This window comes from Gossypium raimondii, chromosome 13 (genome assembly GCF_025698545.1).
Source record: "Gossypium raimondii isolate GPD5lz chromosome 13, ASM2569854v1, whole genome shotgun sequence".
Taxonomy (NCBI): Eukaryota; Viridiplantae; Streptophyta; class Magnoliopsida; order Malvales; family Malvaceae; genus Gossypium; species Gossypium raimondii.
The window spans coordinates 33739363-33755651 of NC_068577.1; the positions used below are offsets into that span (position 1 = coordinate 33739363).

General features: G+C 35.0%; 1 protein-coding gene across 1 annotated transcript; it reads left to right on the forward strand.

Moving 5' to 3' along the window:
• Window positions 1-1516: 1516 nt before the first annotated feature.
• LOC105784154 (uncharacterized) lies at window positions 1517-4193 on the forward strand. Its single transcript, XM_012609954.2, has 7 exons — window positions 1517-2101; window positions 2180-2257; window positions 2343-2485; window positions 3043-3113; window positions 3275-3370; window positions 3518-3610; window positions 3724-4193. The coding sequence occupies exons 1-7, from the start codon at window positions 1670-1672 to the stop codon at window positions 3804-3806; spliced, it is 996 nt and encodes a 331-aa protein (XP_012465408.1). The 5' UTR covers window positions 1517-1669; the 3' UTR covers window positions 3807-4193.
• The last annotated feature ends 12096 nt before the right edge of the window (window positions 4194-16289 follow it).

Below are 16289 nucleotides of genomic sequence, written 5' to 3' on the forward strand. Positions count from 1 at the left end.
AAACAAGTTTAGTTTTGCCTTTACCCTTGCTGGTAGTTGGTCCAGCTGGTTTGCAACAACATACACATATATTACTTAAACAGAATGAGTCATATAAAAGTCATGCAATGCGAACCTGGACAATTACACCCAACAAGATAATGACTTACCCTGATAGCTACAATCTGAACTTAGAATAGAGACTTTGACGAAAAAATATTTAGTGAATTCACAGAATCAAGGGTCATATTTATATATCTAAGAGTCCTGATAATCTTTGGATACCCTACTTGACTTAGGAAAGTTGTTACTTATACGTAAAGTATTCCTAGTTTCACTAAATATTTATTTTCTAATTCGAGTCTAATTGTATCTTTAACTGGCGAACCCTAGTTCGCAATTCAACTGGCAAACCCCATCTCACCAATACATTAGCGGGCCTACCTCGCAGAGAAATTGACAAACCCAACTTGGTAATGGATCTAGCAAACCCCTTACCACATCTTCAGGCATACACTGCTGCTGGCGAGCCACCCTTGTTGATACTCTTTTTGCGAACCCCCAGCTCGCCTAAACCTTGGAGAACACCCAGTTTGCTAGAACACTAACGAATATTTCATTTGCGAGGCCAAAACTTCCAAGCCTATTTGCAGGATGTTATAGGAGGACTCTTAGGCGGACATTGGTTGTTGCGATACAGTAAAGGTGATGCTCCTTTCGGGGTGACAACGGTTGCTGTTATTAAACAACCCATTAATAACTACAATTGTTGTCGCGTCGACCCGAGTTTAAGCTTTATTGTACCGGAACATCTGCTCTCTACTTGAGAGTCTTCTTGTGTCCACCTCGATGTCAGTCTTTGGATAAGAATGAAAGGTTAAAGATACCAACTGCTTGGAAATAGAGAAGAAAATTACGTTGATTATATCGGAAATCCCTTCATTTTTCCCTATGATTATGGTCTTAATCTTATGTATGGTATATATAAGGCATCATTTACGGGTATCCAAAAAGCTTGAACTCATGGCTATATAATAACAGTCAACTGGCTCTTGGTTATACTCGAACCCGTTACCGCATCATAACCGCCGATTGGGACCTCCACTTTGACTTCAACCCATGACCGTATCAAGCACTATTACCCTGAAACCTAACTTCCATAAGATAAGTTTCTAAGGTAATGGTCCTATCTCGGCATGACATATGAAATGTATGTGTTCTGAGATGTGTTATCGCATCCCCAACCCTTCAAATCTACTTATAAACTTTTATGGTTTCACTCCTAAAATCCTAAACCCTAATTCTTAACAAAAAAAATCTTAACCCTAACCTTAAAAAAGAGACTGAGGCACTTTCACACTCTTCCTTCAAAAATGATTTATTTCTCTAAATTTTAAAAAAAAAACCTACCTAGAAGTCCAATTAAAAAAAAAATCTGTATATACTAGTAATTTAGCCTTAAAAAACTCGTGTCGCCGGGAGGGACAAATAATTCGACCAAACAACCCATCTGATCCCAAATCCAGTTTGTAATGGACCCACTGAAAATACGCTGATCAGACAAAATCTAACCATATCACTCTCACCTTCAAAACTGGAGGCAAACTCATTGCACTAATACTATCTATATTCCCACTTCTCAAGCGCCAAATGTAATCCCCAAAACGGTTGCAGAAAGGAGGGGAGGAAAATGCCAATGGGTTGCCCCTTTCTTTCCCTCCGCTTCTCCCTCTTTCTCTCCCTTTCTTTCGCAACTTCATCTTCTCCCTTCTCATTTTTCAAGCTCCAATCCCCATCATCTTCAATCCCCAAAGCTACGTCATCCGATTTGCTCTCTCTCTTGGCTTCCCCTTCTCACTCTTCCTCAGTTAACCCTTCAGTCGCCGATGAACTCAAGTCCTGTTTCAAGTTCCTCGTCCCCTTTAATCCAATCAATACCCGATGGTCCTCTGATTTCAAATCCCCTTCTTCTAGACGGTCCCTTTTGAAAAGCCTAAGAGATGAACAAAATGAGCTCATCTGGTGGCCTCCTGAACCGGTTCTTGAGCTGGCCAGGCTCGCTTTTGACTCTGGTGGTGATCCTGATTCAATCCATCGCGCTCTTGACCCTACCGTGATGCCTGTAAGTTAAAGGGGTTTTCGTTCTTTTCATCTCTGATAGTGTTAGCTGTTGAACGCCTGTGATTACGGTCGTGAACAGGTGCCTGATGTTGAAGGATCGAAGGAAGATAAATGCGAGTTAACCAGAACGCCTTATGGCAGACGCTTCATAAGTCAGGTTTCTTAAACTCAAACTCTTCAAAGGTAACCTTTGGTTTCTAGTGTTGAGCTTAGTTATATTTTTTCGTAACTTGAATTTTCAGGAGTTGAATTCATATCTTGAATACTTGTTTAAACTCATTGTTGAGAGGGGTCCTGATGTTGGATTGAAAGTTTCATTAAATCGATATGATTTGTTTCATGGACACCTTTTTATTGCCACAGAGACCGGAAGGCTAGGCATATTGTAAGTGTTTTTCTATCTACTCTTCATTTTGCTTGAAAAACTTGTGTTCCACATGGTTAAACGAGTATGCAACCCTTCAAAGACCCCCCCCCACCCCCAATACATGAAAAATTTGAGAATGCCCGTGCCGGACTCAATATCTGGAGCTCACATTTGTCAAAGTATCTGCTTGTGCCAATTACTGAGGTTAAAGAATTACCACAAATTGGAAAATGTTGGGCAAATGAGTTAGATGGTAGTTGCTTTCTTATTTATATCCAAATTCAAGGGCCAGTGTTCTTATGGTACTTGTGAACCCCATCAATTTTAAGACCTGATTTGCTTGTAGTATTGTTTTGATAAACTTTTTATTTCTCAAGCCTTAGTCTTTAGGAAAATATTGAAATTGGTTAAGAATATACATCAGAGATTCTTAAATTGTGATCAGCCATTCGAAATTGGAATCATAGGGAAAACAGACAAAGATTAGTATTGTGATTTACATTAGAAATCTCATTTTATCAGTCTTTTACTTTGAACTCTTGCATGCTCCTAATTTGGTAGCATTTGGATTTCAGGTTTCATGCTAAAGAATACCCCCTGTATGATAAACAAGTGTTTCCATACTACTTGGGTTATTGCCAGAAGGGTACAATTTGCTCAATTTTTTATCTGATCTATCATCTATGTAGAAGAAATGTTCCATGTTATAGTTTCATATTACATTTTAAAGATGTAATAACATATACAAGTATCATCTGATTCTGTTTTGTGCCTCTATGCACTAATGATTACAATTTCTTTTTCCAGATTCTAATGTGACTTATGATGATTCGATAAACTTGAGAAATATTCTCTGGCTTGCTCCATTGCCAAGCAATTCAACACAAGGCTGGATAGCTCCAGGTAGGTCTTTCTGTAAGCTCTGCATTTGGTTCTAAATAAAATCGCAGGAAACAATCTGTTTTCAGCTCGTACTGAATTACTATTGTTTCTCTGTTTTACAATAAGAGGATCCAATATAATTAGCTTGGTTATGAATAATGATATCAGGAGTCCTGCTTGTCCTGGATGCTCATCCCGGAGGAATTGTATATAGGGATCTCATACCTGAGTATGTCAATGTTGTGAGGACCATATATGAAGGTTTGATTACATTTGCTTTGATACAAGTTTTATTTGTGTAGTTAAGTGTATGTATGCTTTTCTGGCTTAACTTTGTATTCAATGACTTAGTATAATATCATGGTTTGGGGCAGATGATCTGGGTAATGTTGTGGTTGATGTAAACTATCTGAACGTTGGAGATTCACAGCCTGATTATCAGATTTTTATTTGTTGATTCTTCCGAAGAGGAGCTTGAGATCCAACCATAGTTGCTAACAGCACTGTTTGGGTTCAGAATCTCACAATCAATAACCATGCATGTACCACGAAAGACACAGTATGGTTGTTGGTGGATGCTTGTATACTCATAATAATGGCTTGCTAGTGTTTCTTGTGTATCAAACTTACCCAATGTGTACCCTATTGTTACTTGATAGAAAGAATTGTAGCATCCTTGTTTTCATTTGAGCCTGTTGCTCTAAGTTTTACTTCAATCCTTGTTGAAGAGATTGTTCCTTAATTGGGATTTGGCGTGAATCCCCCGTGTAATTTAGGCTTTGTTCTAATGCACTACCTGTACTTTCAAAATGTTCAATTAGATACCCTACTTTAATTACGTTAACTATTTTGGCACCTAACCCTAAAGGTGTTAGTTTTGTTATGATGTGGCAGTTTGACCAGTGAAATGATGACGTGTGGCAATTTTGCCATATCATTGTCTTTATGTGCAATCTTTAAAGGATTAAAAATAATTTAACCAATATTTATACTAACAAAAAGTCATTTTCTTTGTCTGATTTCATCCAAGAATCTTTTTCATCTCCATTAACAAACCATTATTAAGCATTCAAAACTCTTAACCAAAAGCAAATGAGGAAATTTTTTCTCTTACTAGAGCCTTTTTTTTTTTCTCTATAAGTGACTCCATTTCTATTTCGTTTAACGACGTCTTATTTTTGTTTCTTTCTTAGCCTTGTTCCGTTTCTTTTTGTTATCTTCTTTAGCCTTGAATCCCTAACGTTTGTTTAGTAGCTGCTAGGTTTAGCATGGACTATGTTGCTCTAGTGTCCGACGACTAGACCTAATCATGGGTTGGGTTGGGTTAATGCAAAATTTAAGCTCATTTCCCGAGTTGAAAATAGTCTTAAAATTTTGCTCAAATTTGACTTACATAAAAAATACTAAACTCAAACTCGGCCTGCCTATATTAAATTAACAATAAACGCCTATTTTTCTTATTAGTTTCTTAGGATTTATTACTAACCTCGATTTTCTATTTTATATTATGGATCTGTTGATATTTAATAGCTTTGGTACTATGTGTAGATATGATTATATTATCAATTAGAAGGCTGTTTTGTCTTTCAATCTCTTTTCTTAGATATGTTTTATGACTAGTTTTCTTTTATTCCTTTGGTTACTTCTAGCCTGATTTGCTTTTGGGAGATTTGGTTTGAGTTTCTTTAGCTTTCCCCTATCAAAAGGAAAGTCTTCTATTCTTATTTAGGACGGGTAAAGGAGTCTCTTTTAACCTTTATAAATACATCACTGGTAAGCCATGCAAAGAGTCATTTCTGAGAGTGTCATTAACCTTAAATGCAAATTGTTTTCTTCTTTCTCATAACCAAAAACATACATTCCTCCTCATCAGAGGAATATGGAGGGAGTTGCCTTTAGAATGGAGGGTACTTGGACTAAAAGTAAGGAGTCCCTTCATGGGAGTGAAAATTGTTACGAGTAAAAGATACACCTTGGCTGGAACAATTGAAATGTTGATGGTGACTTGTCCCTAAATGAGTGGAATGGACAAGATAGAGGTAGACCAAGCATGTGATCGTAGAGAGCATTCGTCTCCTCATGTGTTGATATGAGAAAATACAAGGGTTATTCTTGCAAAAAGGAAAGCAGATTAAATGGTCTTGGAGGCTTTCCTCCAATATGCTATTTGACGGTCAAGTTAGTGTTGGTAGAGAAAATTCTAAAGAGAGAGAAAAGGAGAAAACTCGATTATTTTTTAGAGTAGGATGAAATTTAAATGAAGAAAGAAGTACTTATTTATAGAAATATTAGGTTCACCAATAGGGAGTATAGTTTGCCATGTGTCATTTATTGGCCGGCTAACAAGTATGACATCAATATTCTTTTGTTATCTCAATTTGACAACTTACCATGATAGATCTTTAGTCTTTTGGTGTCTTTGTTCTTATATTTTTCTCATATCCTTTGTGCTTATCTTACATCTTTTGGTTTTTTCGTTAGCTCAACACAAAGTACAAATCCTGCATTACAATAACAAATAGGCCAACGTAGTTCTTCAAGCTTCTCTAGCTGAACCTAGACCATGAGTGAAGGCTAAAAGAGGGCATGTTATCAATGTGAAGGATAAGTATATAGAAGTTCAATGGACTTTTAGAAGCCAGTGTCTCTTTACTTATCTTTTGGGTGCAAGAAAATTTTCGACAAAAAATAATGGTTCGTTTGGTGAATGATGTATAAAGGGTATGTGATTGTGTGGCAGTAGTTAGAAGGGAGGGGAGCTTCTTTGTGTTCCATTTTGAAGATGGCATGGACAATAATTTCATCTTAAGTCACAGTTTATAGGCTTTAGAGGGTGGTCTTTTTATGTTTAATAGGTGGTGGAGACCAAACCTTTCTTTAAGAGAACTGCAGCTCATAAGGTCTCCCATTTGGGTGCAAGTCTCCTAGTGGAGCTTTTGTTTCATAGAATAGTGCATAAGGTTGCTAGCATAATAACGGGGGTTGTGACAATTGACTAAAAGCTTAACTTTCCACACAATTTACATTTTATTAGAGTGCATGTATGTTTGACCCATGGAAACCATTGATAACTAGGTGCTTTGTGAAGAACAAAAATGACCCTAGAATATGGGTGAACTTTAGATAAAAAAGGGGTCTTTAAATTTTTTTAGGTTGTGTTGTAGGATTGGACACATATGTATCTAGTACCAAAGGGAGAATAGAGAGATAAAGAGAGACATCAGCCTATAGATGGACAAAATTCTCTTTGCTAATGATATCAAGGGAGAATGTTAAGTATTAAGTATATAGGTCACATCAAGGGGTACACAATGCTAATTCTTGAAGAGGAAATACTTGAGGAGGAAACAAAGGTCCAAGTGGATGAGATGCCCCAAGGCTTAGTCAGCCCCGTTTTAGTGTTGAATGTCCATGAATGATGAGGATGATTTTCAGGATAGGGAGTTATTAGAAACATCTCGACCCTTTAATTTCATATAAGGTATCATCGACTTCAAAGCACAAAGTTCAATGTAAGATCTGCACCTGATGGACTTAGAGGAAGGGGAATTTTATTGACAAATGTGATACTAGTCTCTAAAAATGCATGAGATGTGGCAATGAGCAATTGGATGCCCGCGGTAAGAGCTGAGACACAACAAAGAAATGGTATAAGCTTTCTTTCACATTCTTTTAACTTAATTTTAATATCTATGAAGATGGTAACTGTCTAAGAGTACATCATTAGAATGATTATGGAAACAAAGTTAATGATTATATTAGATTTTATAAGTGTAAAAATAGAATGTCGATAATGATAATATATCACAAAGAAAAGATAAATAAAAATAAAGAACACACAGATTTTTACGTGGAAACCATTTCGAGAAAAAACCAGGGGCAGAGGAAAAGAAAATTCACTATGTCGAATTCAAATAATTGCAAGAGGAGTAAACCATGTCTATTTATAGGCTTGTAAAACCATATTCTAACAAGAGTGTAGTAAGATTGAAACATCTTATTCTAATTAATATCAAATAGATGGTGTTTAATAAAGTTTTAAAAACCTTATTCTAAAATAAAATAAAAGAGGTGTAGTTCTATAAAGGATTTTACTTTTATTTTATTTTACCACTGTATTTTATTTAAATAAGGATTCAGGTTAATTAATTCTAACAATCTCCACCTTGACACGAATTCTCAATGAACAAGTTCTTCATCGCGAACTCTCAACGAATAAGTTCTCCACCTCTTCCATAAAACCCCTTAAGGGTTTAACTTCAATAATGAACACCAATCAAGTCTAAGCAATGGTTAAACTTGGTTATAGGAAGTGACTTAGTCATCATATCTGTAGGATTTTCATGAGTACTAACTTTTCTCACAACAATATCACCATGAGCAATAATATCACGAACAAAATGATACCGAACATCAATATGTTTTGTTCTCTCATGAAACAATTGATCTTTTGTAAGGAAGATGGCACTCTGACTGTCACAAAATACTGTATTGATTTGAAGGTCTTCATTGAGTTTACTAAAGAGTCCTTTCAACCAAATAGCTTCTTTACTAGCCTCAGTAATCACCATGTACTCAGCTTTAGTGGTAGACAAAGCAACTGTAGTTTGCAAAATGGCTTCCCAACTGATTGTATAACATCAAATTGTAAAGACATAACCTATAAGAGATCTTTTTCTATCAAGGTCTCCAGCAAAATCAGCATCAACATACTCAATAACTCCATCTCTAGTTCTTCCAAACTATAAGCAAACATCAGTAGTACCTCGTAAGTATATTAAAATCCAGTGAACTATTTTCCAATGTTCTTTATCGGGATTCGCCATGTATCTGCTAACTGCACTACTGCATATAATAAATTTAGAAGTGAACAAACCAGATCATATATGAGAAATCCTACTGCACTAGAGTATGGAACATGTGACATGTACTCAATCTCATCATATGATTATGGAAACAAAGCCGATGAAAGTTTGAAATGGGCTGCTAAAGGAGTACTAACAAGCTTAGCACTCTGCATATTGAACCTGCAAAGAACTTTCTCAATGTACCCCTTCTGACTTAGGTACAATTTACTTGCTTTTCTATCTTTGATAATCTCCATACCAAGTATCTTCTTTGTTAGTCCTAAATCTTTCATCTCAAATTCTTCACTTAGTTAGGCTTTGACCTTTCTTATCTTTCATTTATCTTTCACTGCTATCAACATATCATCAACATAAAATAGTAGATACACAAAAGAACAATCATTATTTTTCTTAAAGTAAACACAACTGTCAAAACTACTTCTTTTGAGATCATGAGAAGTTATAAAGGAATCAAACCTCTTGTACCACTGTCTTGGTGACTGTTTCAAATTGTAAATGAACTTTTTCAATAAGCAAACATAGTCCTATTTTTCTGAGACTGTAAAACCATCTGGTTGTTGTATGTAAATATCTTTCTCAAATTCTCCATGCAAAAATGCAATTTTTACATCTAACTACTCAAGTTCCAAATCATGCATGGCCACAATACCAAGCAAAGCTCGAATCGAACTATACTTCACAACTAGGGAGAACACATCTATGAAGTCCACTCTTGAAATTTAATTGTAACCCTTTACAACAAGTTACTTTATATATGGGTTCTTTAACTCCTGAATTTCCCTCTTTCTTTTTAAACACCCATTACAACGAACATCTTTTTTAACTTTAAAAAGTTTCACAAAATCCCATATTTTGTTTTTGTGGAGTGGTTCCATCTCCTTTTGCATAACAAACATCCACTTTTTTGAGTCTTCATAGCTAACTGCCTTAGAATAATTAGATGGCTCTTAGTTTGCATCTATATCTTCAGCCATATTTAAAGCATAAGCAACTAGATTAGCCTCGGCATACTTCTTTAAAGGTTTTATTTCTCTTCTAGTTCTGTTTTTGGCGATAGAGTATTGTAGTGAAGAAGCAACTTTATTCTGAATTTTAGTATTAGCTTGAAGAGTCGACTCTGTTGTAGATTCTGGATTAATCTGATGTTCCACCTACTTTTGATTTCTTTATTGGAAGAACCTTTAAGAGATAAGTTAGGTAGTATAGCAGTTTCATCAAAAACATCTCTGCTAATCACAACTTTTCTATTTTCAAGACACCATAACTTATACCCTTTTACACCAGCTTTATAACCAAGAAAAACACATTTAATGGATCTCGATTCCAATTTTCCATTATCAACATAAGCATACGCAGGACACTCAAAGATCTTTAAATCAGAATAGTCAGCAGGATTACCAGACTATACCTCTTATGGAGTTTTTTTCTCAATAGCAACGGATGGAGATCGATTGATCAAAAAACATGCTGTAGAGGCTGCTTCGGCCAAAATGACTTTAGTAAGTTGTATTTGACAACATACATCGAACCTTCTCTATGATCGTTCTGTTCATTCATTCTACAATGCCGTTTTGCTGTGGAGTATGATAAACTGTCATCAGAACAGAAATCTAAGTCATTGTTTGTGCAGAGGTATTTTATTTATTTTCCTGTCTATTTTTCAATCATAGTTTTCCAAGACTTAAATGCGGAAAACACACCACTTTTCTACTTTAGGAAGAACGCCCAAACTTTTCTGGAAAAATCATCAATAAAAGTTAGCATGTAATTGCTCCACCCCTCGAAGGCACTCTAGATGACCCCCACAAATCAGAATGAATATACTCTGACGTTTCCTTCATGTTATGGGTTCCTTTGGTGAATCGAACTCTCTTTTGCTTCCCAAAAATGCAGTGCTCACATAACTTTAGTTTGTAAATTCCTTGCCCATCAAAAAGTCCTATTTTGCTCAATTCTTCCTTGTTATTCTCACTCATATGCCCTAGGCGCATATGCCAAAGTTTAGAAATATCATCATCTGACAAGAAAAAGGAAGCGACAACTGCATCACCAGTAATAGTAGAACCCTACAGAACATATAACTTGGCAGTCTTTCTTTGCCCTTTCATCACAATGAGGGAACCTTTGAAAATCTTCAAAACCCCACTTTTAGCTGTGTATTTGTACCCTTTTGAATCAAGAGTACTCAACGAAATTAAATTTCTCTTAAATTCTAAAACATGTCGTATGTCACTAAGTGTTTTGACAACTCTATCAAACATCTTAACTTTAATTGTTCCAACACATGTAATTTTACACGAAGCATTATTTCTCATCAAAATAACACCTTTAGACATTGTTTCGTAAGTTGTAAACCAATCCTAATTGGAACTCATGTGGAAGGTGCAACCCCAATCAAGGATCTACTCCTCACTCACTTTAGAACTGTTGACAGAAACGACTAGAAGTTCATCATCGCTGTAGTCTTCTACAACATCAGCTTTACCAAAATTTTCTGGTTGTTTTCCCTTTTAATTCGCAGCCTCCCTTTCAATCTTATTCTGTAGGTTATAACACTCAGATTTAATATGCCCTTTCTTCTTACAAAAGTTACAAGTTTTACCTCTGTTTGAAGACTTTGATCTACCCTTAGATTTACCGCGAGGATTCTGTTCTTGTGTCCTTCCACGATTATTATCAACATTCTGATCTTGTCTCTCATGAAAAATGAAACCCTCTCTTTGAGACTCGATTTTAACCACAAGATGCTTTATCTTATCATACGAGGTCAAAGAATCATAAACCTTATCAATTGTGAGAGACTCGTGGCTATATAAAATCGTGTCTCTAAAGGTTAAATAAGACTGGGGCAATGAACAAAGTAGAACTAACCCTAGACCTTCCTTATTATACTGAACCTCCATGGCCTCCAAGTTTGAGAGAATTTCTTTAAACACTGTTAAGTGTTTGTGTACAAACACACCTTCCTCCAAATTATGAGCATAAAGATTCTGCTTCATATGTAGCTTGCTAGTTAGAATTTTTGACATACATATTTGTTCTAGCCTTTTCCATAATCTAGCGGCGGTATTCTCCTTCATCACATCCTGTAAAATTTTGTTTGACAAATGCAAATGTAACTGTGTTAACGCCTTTCGATCATTGTGCTTCTTCTATTCCTTCGTCAATGTTGAAGGCATCTTATCTACCCTTAACAGGGCTTCCTCTAAGTCTATCTGTGTAAGAACTACCTGCATCTTTATCTGCTACAACGCGAATCTGGTGTTGCGATCCAACAGCAGAATTTTATACTTCAAAGACACCATTACCGTGATTAAGATGAACAACCTGAAAGCTCTGATACCAATTTATAAAAATAGAATGTCGTTAATGACAATATATCTCAAAGAAAAGAGAAATAAAAATAAAGAACATACAGATTTTTACGTGAAAACCCTTTCGGGAAAAAACCACGGGCAGAGGAGAAGAAAATTCACTATGTCAAATTCAAATAATTACAAGAGGAGTAAACTATGTCTATTTATAGGCTTGTAAAACCAAATTCTAATAGAAGTGTAGTAAGATTGAAACACCTTATTCTAATCAATATCAAATAAATGAAGTTTAATAAGGTTTAAAAAACATTATTCTAAAATAAAATAAAAGAAGTGTAGTTCTATAGGGATTTTACTTTTATTTTATTTTATTTTATCACTATATTTTATTTAAATAAGGATTTAGGTCACTTAATTCTAACAATAAGGAAATGTCATATTGATTGATGAGGAAGGGCTTCTAATGTGTTCGGGGAACTTGGGTATAGAGGTTGAGTTAAAAATTCACATGTTATAGGAGCAATTAGCACAAGCTTTGTCTGAGAATGTGGTTAGTCCTTGTGTCCCATTAATGGACACCCGAAATGAAATAGTTTTTGAATCTATGCAAAAAGAGGGTTGTGAAGGTTGGTCAATGAGAATGTTTTTACTCTAGAAAATCTCAATCTGTGGAAGTAAATAGGGAATTAAACATGGTAAAAGTTTTGATTAAGGGGAATGTACTAGAAAACTAGGTTTGTAACAGTAGCTTAAAGGTTGACTTTTATCAAAATTCAAAGGAACTTGAGTTAGATAAGATTGATGCGAACAATAGAGTTTAGTGTCATTTGGGGAGTAGGCAATGGATCAATATGTCTTTTAATACCTTAGTTGTAGAGGATCTAAATCCAAAAGATATGATGAATGAAAATGAGATTACGAACAAGAACTTGCCATTAAACTTGGTCCCAAGCAGGGTATTCTGGAAAGATCTTTGGTTGCACGCGTGATGGGTGATCTATGACAAGATAAAAGGGCTGGAATAGGGGAGATGAACCTATTGATGCAATTAGATGGGCATAGACGTGAACCTTTCCACATGGAACCGGAAGGAAGAGAGCTGTCTTTGAAAAAGCTGACCATAAAGAGTTGAACGAATAAGAGATTCTAGACTAGGGTTAGAAGGTTGTGGAAAAGATTAAAGGAGCTTAACTTGATGAGGGTAGAAAGGAAGTAGCTGAGACCAAACTACTATATCGTAAACTTGAATAAGAAGAATATAAAGTTTCTTTACAAAACCAGGGTTAAAGTAATATGATTTGTTTGTTGAATGAAGAGGATGGTGGGCTTATCCCACTAACTAACTTGGTCTTAAAAGATAACAGGGTTAAGGCCACCAAAAGATGCTTCAAAGGCACTAAACACTGATGTTAAGAGTGATACAAATTCTAGTTCTTTAAATAGTAGCAAAGAAAGACAAAAGATATTGACAGTGAAAAAGATACTGATGATGTCGATTCTAGCAGGAATGTGAGGCATTACTTTTGAACCATTAGCACAATGAGTGAAAGAGGAGTTACTATTGGTGGCTAAGATGGTTGGCCTGAAAGTGCCTTCAAGTAAGCCACGAGGGTATTAAGTTGGAAAGTAATAGGTTGGGTTGACCCCTAGCAGTTCATTTCTTAAAAGAATTGGTCATAAAGAGAAAGTTAATGTTGAGACTAAGAAATTCTGAAAACGAAAAGGATGAAAGTTGGGTCATTCTTGGCGACTTTAACCAATTCTTAAACGAAAAGGACAAATTATCACCAAAGCATTTAGATTCAAGCTTTCAAGATTGCTTTACAATCGTAAAACCTGAAAGGTAGTTTTACGCATGGACAAACAATCGAGAAGGGGCAACTAATTTAAAGTGCAGGAATACAATAATGTTAGAAACTAAAATATAGGGACTAAAATTTAAATATAGGTATAGTAGAAAGACCAAAGCTATAAAATATGACCATTTTCTCTTACAAGGTAGAAGGAAAGAAAATCAATAGTACGTGTAAACAAAAGAAGGGCCCCCGTTGGACCTTTCTTTTTACAATAGTTTATAGATAATGTAATTATACAACTTTATTTTATAAATATCATCTTGGATTGTAAACTCCATGACACCGGTCATATACGTCTACCATTTAAAATATAAGATAAAGACTAGATATATTATTTTCAAAGATAAGAATATATCTAAAAATAATGCTAACAAAAGTTTAATGGAATTTCAATCCTCTATAGTCTGACTAAGTTGAGATGAATTAACATGACCATAGTTCCAACCAATCACTAGAAGAAAAGAGTTTGGGTTAATTACATGACACATCTTCAAATTTAGATATATTTTTAAATTCCAAAATGTTTTATTAGAATTTTTCATTGACCTTAACTTCAGTGTTAAATGCTAACTAAAATATATGAAGTGGATCTTATTTAAACATTATATTATAAAAGCTCGGATTTAATGTGTTAAAAAAAAAGGGTGCAATAAAAACTTAAAGAATACCATGCCTAATGGCTACGAGTGTTCACAGCAAAGCCTACGAGTCTCATAGATTACCTACTTGGTAGTGTATGCATGATGGTGATTTACTCTTATCATGGGCATGCGATTTCATATTAAATCCAAGCTAACCTCAAGCCTAACTGTGGGGCTGATAGAAGGATATAATTTATATCATGCATGACTCAATTAAAATTATAAAATTTGGAGATTAATTTAGAATATCTATCATAGTTTAGAGAGCTTTTTGATGCACTGTTAACCAACAAGTTTCACTGTCATGGATTCCATCAAGGAACCTCAACCTACCAAAAAAAGCATTCGCTAATTTTTTATTTATTTTTTATGTTGCTTTTATTATTCATATTTAGGGGTTTTTTAAATAATGTCTTTTTTTCTTTAAAAGTATAATATGCCTTACTACTATACCCAATAATTGTTAGTGATATCCAATAAATTTTTATAATGTTTATATTTGATAATTTTATATATTTCAAAGGGAGAAATTTGGTCCTTCTAAAAAAAACATAAAGAGCAAATTTGAAATTGAGCAAATTAGTCTCTTTAAAAAAATCAAGCAATTTAATCCGTGTTAATTTTGTAAGGGATCAACTAAGGACAATGAATCATGACATTAATGTCGTATACCAATTGGTATAATAACAAATTTAGCTCTCGATTTTTACATGTTTTGTCAATTTAACCTTAATTCTAAAAGAATCAACAAATTTAACCTCAATTTTTATACATTTACGCAAACGTTGTGGGTTAATTTTTAAAAAAACATTACCAAACTAATAGAATGTGTAAACTTTGAGGGCTAAATTAATTATTATATCAATTAAAATTATGAAAAATTGACAAAAATATTAAGTTAATAAACCGTCCTTAGTTGCTCACTTTTAAAATTGTCGTGATTAAATTACTTTGATTTTCTAGAAAGGGACCAATTTGTTCAATATTGAAATTGAGAAGGGTGGAGAGATCATATTTAAAGATTTTAAAAGTTATATTACTTTTTAATACTTTTTAATTTTTTTTAATTGTTTTTATCTAGATGTGCAATGTGGTGACTTTTTATTGGTTGGAGGAGATAGTCGGGTTTTTTTAACGGCATTAATGCTAAACAAAAGTCAATGGGGGCAATTTACCAAAAAAAGCCTATTTTTTTTAAATTTACCGAAATAGGCCCAATATTTTATTATTTACCGGAATGGGCCCTTTTCCCCGAAATCGTGTCCACGTCAGCGCGATGTCGGGGATCGTTCAGAAATCGCGCCACGTCAAGCGCTTTTTCGACGTGGTCGCGATTCGACCAAGACGTGAACAGTATAGCGGTCAAATTTTTGACCGTTGCCCCCTTCCCAATGGTAAAAAAAAACTATAAATACCCCCACCCCTTTGTTTTTTTTCACAAACTAATCCTCTCTCAAATTTCCTCTCAATTTGCTCTCAAATTCCTTCAAAATTTCTCTCAAAGCCATATTTAATTTCAATTTGCTCTCAAGTTCTTCTTAAATTTCTCTTAAATCCCTATTTTTAAATAATTTTAAAAAAATTTATTTTTAAAAATTTTTTTATACCGTAAAATTTTTTACGATTTCAGTAATGGCCGGAGAATCGACTCGTCTTGATAATCATCACATATCGGTGGAACAAATGAAAATGGTAAGCGTTAAATATAATTTTTAAATATTATTTAAAAAAATTTTATTTATGCATTTTTAGATAATTATTAATTTATTATTTGTTATAAAAGTTTGTAGATCGGGTATTGGAATGCAATATCCGGAATATGCATGCTCCTTCATCACCGTTGGTAGAGAACTACCTGCGGGAAGCTGGTTTTTGGCACGTGGTGACGGTAGGTCGGGGATGTAAGGTGGACCCGAAACTAGTCAGTGTGTTGATCGAGAGGTGGAGACCCGAGACGCACACATTCCATCTTCCATGTGGAGAGTGCACTGTCACTTTGGAAGATGTCAGCCTGCAATTGGGATTGCCGGTGGACGGGTACCCAGTCACGAGATCTGCCCAATCTAGCGATTGGCCAGCAGTGTGCTACGAGCTTCTGGGCGCTATTTCGGAGAAAATGGACGGAGGTAAAATTGAAATGGGCTGGTTGCGAGACACATTCCCGAATCCGGATGAAGATTCAACCGAAATAGAAAGAATCTGATATGCTCGGGCATATATTCTTTAGTTAATTAGAGTTTTTCTGATGCCGGACTTGTCAC

Excerpts from the sequence above, each read along its gene's own strand:
- LOC105784154 (XM_012609954.2), top strand. The coding sequence starts at position 1,670 with ATGCCAATGGGTTGCCCCTTTCTTTCCCTCCGCTTCTCCCTCTTTCTC. Across the intron at positions 2,486-3,042 it reads ACCGGAAGGCTAGGCATATT|GTTTCATGCTAAAGAATACC; the intron begins GTAAGTGTTTTT and ends TTTGGATTTCAG. Across the intron at positions 3,611-3,723 it reads TGTGAGGACCATATATGAAG|ATGATCTGGGTAATGTTGTG; the intron begins GTTTGATTACAT and ends GGTTTGGGGCAG.